This window comes from Sardina pilchardus, chromosome 18 (genome assembly GCF_963854185.1).
Source record: "Sardina pilchardus chromosome 18, fSarPil1.1, whole genome shotgun sequence".
Classification (NCBI taxonomy): domain Eukaryota; kingdom Metazoa; phylum Chordata; class Actinopteri; order Clupeiformes; family Clupeidae; genus Sardina; species Sardina pilchardus.
In genome coordinates this window covers 26175546-26178045 of record NC_085011.1, presented here as the reverse complement: position 1 = coordinate 26178045, position 2500 = coordinate 26175546, and the positions used below count along the sequence as shown (strand labels likewise).

The following is a 2500-nucleotide window of genomic DNA, read 5'->3' as shown; positions in this document are numbered from 1 at the left end:
ATTCTCTTTTTGTCTATCTCCCTTAGTCAAACATCTCAACCCATGAGCACTATACAGTATTATGTCTGCATGTATATGTGTGTATTATGTCATATTTATGTACACATACTGTACATATCCTCCATCTAAGATGGCAGCAGTTTATTTGTGATCTTCATCGCTTCTAAATTGCATTTTTTTATGTTCTAAATTGCGTTATTTTTTAAACTGTTGCTCTGTAGCACTTTGAGATTGGCATAATGTAAAGTGCAATACAAATAAAATTTATTATTATTATTATTATTATTATTATTATTATTGTGTTTGTTTGTTTGTTTACTTGTTTGTTTGTTGTTGACAGTGCTGCTGTTGTCTGTCTTCCCCAGAGCGTCAGCTGAGTTCCCCCATGGCAGGCTGTAGCGGTGGTGGAGGTGGCGTGTCTTCCCCGACGGGCTCTGGCGTTAGCGTTAGCGGTGGCGTTAGCGGTGGCGTTAGCGGCGGCGTCGGCGGCGTGGTGAGCGGCATCAGTAAGGAGCTGGTGGAGCTGCGTCACCTGATCCAGTTCCCGGAGGAGATCGCCGCCGTGCTCACGGAGCAGGAGCTGCAGCTGTACCGCCGCGCGCTGCCCCTCGACTACCTCAGCTTCCTCACGCACGACCTCACGCTGCCCCACGCCACCACCCAACACCACCACCACCACCACCGCCTGGGGCATGGCCAGGCGCAGGGGCAGATGGCGCCGCTCGGAGACGGGCAGAGCCAGGGCAGCACCCAGCAACAGCATGCCCAGCTCAGGGTGTCTGTGTCTGCCCCCAATATGCCCGTCTGTAACCAGCAGTCCAGCGCTGTGGAGGACCTGGTGTCACGCTTTAATGAGGTGGGTCTGTGTGTGTGTTTGTGTGTGTTTTTGTGTGTGTGTGTGTGTGTGTGTGTGTGTGTGTGTGTGTGTGTGTTTGAGTGTGTGTTTGCGTGTGTCTCTCTCTCTCTCTGTATGTGTGTGTGTGTGTGTGTGTGTGTGTGTGTGTGTGTACACGTACACATGTGTTCTGTATCTGTGTGTTTGTTTCTGTGTTCAAAAGAGATTCCATTCTGTTGGCTTTTTACATGTGGTTATCTTTGGCGTTCCTTCTCGAATTGCTCAGGTTTTTATTGGCTTTTCTGCTGGCCAAATTCAGTGGGGATTTGGTGTATTTAACCTGCTTTCTGTCTGCAGATTAAAGACCTGACTCACTCTCACTCCGTCCACCCGACGCCCTAATATATCACACAGACACACAGATCAGTCTGCATTTCATCTGACCTTTTGCTTTATCACTACATCAGCCACATACGAGTCTCTCAAGACCTCGGTCTCAATATGACTACCCTGGTTAAACAAAGGACAAATAAATAAAGTAAATAAATAAATAAATAACATTTCATATTTCAATGAATAACAATCCCATCTGTTTAAGTGGGCCTCAGAGTACACAGTTTACAAACTGTCCAAGAAAAGAAGTATTTCAAATGATCCGTGTGGAGTTAATGCCGTTCATGAGTGAGCTTTGCTTTGGTCATGGTGCATGTTGGAAGACAGGGGGTCATCTGTCTGTATGGGAAGCAGAACTTATCCTGTATTCATCTGGACACCGTGCTGAGGACAGCAATCAGCGCTGGGGTCCTGAGTGACTGTTTATTCTGTCCCCTTGCCAGAGTGTCAGCCACGGGTCTCACGCTGATGATGTCATCTGCTGCACATGCCTGTACGTCTCAGGAAATTAGTGCCGCGTTAGGGCTAATGCACAGTTGATGTCCATATTCGGCTATACGCTACGGCAAGCCGATTGAGCGCTTATTCTTTATATCAAGATATCGGAATAAATGCTCAATCGGCTTGCCATAATAGCCGTTGTACTATGACATGTAGATGTCAATGCATTCCAGTGTCATTGCGTGCAAATTCCAAAATACACATTGTCTTCTCATTTACAGACTAGACCATTAAGTAGGCCATGTACTGTACAACCAGGTTCAATTCCAATATCAAAGAGAGAGAGAGAGAGAGAGAGAGGAGGGAGAGGATGGAGGGAGAGAGAGAGAGAGAGAGAGAGAGAGAGAGAAGAGAGATAACGTTATCTATCTGAAGGATGGTTGAAGTACTGTTTTGTCTGACAGGTTTAAATGAAAGTGCCCCAAATGACTGACACGTCTATTGAGCATGACCGTAGTCTCACAGTCTTGGTGTCCTTGACACAAGCATCAGACCTTGTGTCAACTCACAGCAGCAACGTGGTGCATTTATTGGAGTACCCTACCTCTCTGAAGTGGGACAGGATCATTTTGATGAGAACTTTGGCTCAGGCACTAGAAAGCATATCAGGCCAGCTGGTGAGGTTATATCACTGAAGAACATTGTGTTTGTCCAAATGAAATGAATTCAAAATGTGATTAAATGCAGATATGTTGATTGATTACCATTATTGTAATGGTTCTGGTGGTAAGTCGTGTGTGTGTGTTTGTGTGTGTGTGTGTGTGTGTGTGT

General features: G+C 46.0%; 1 protein-coding gene across 4 annotated transcripts in view; it reads left to right on the top strand.

Annotated features, from left to right (window-relative positions):
- LOC134064047 (1-phosphatidylinositol 4,5-bisphosphate phosphodiesterase epsilon-1-like) overlaps positions 1 to 2500 on the top strand; it is an 83315-nt gene that overhangs the window by 43476 nt on the left and 37339 nt on the right. For all 4 annotated transcript variants that reach the window (XM_062519831.1, XM_062519833.1, XM_062519832.1 and 1 more), the window contains exon 5: positions 366 to 856. In XM_062519831.1, the coding sequence (XP_062375815.1) occupies positions 366 to 856 (491 nt within the window). The remainder of the gene's footprint in view (positions 1 to 365; positions 857 to 2500) is intronic.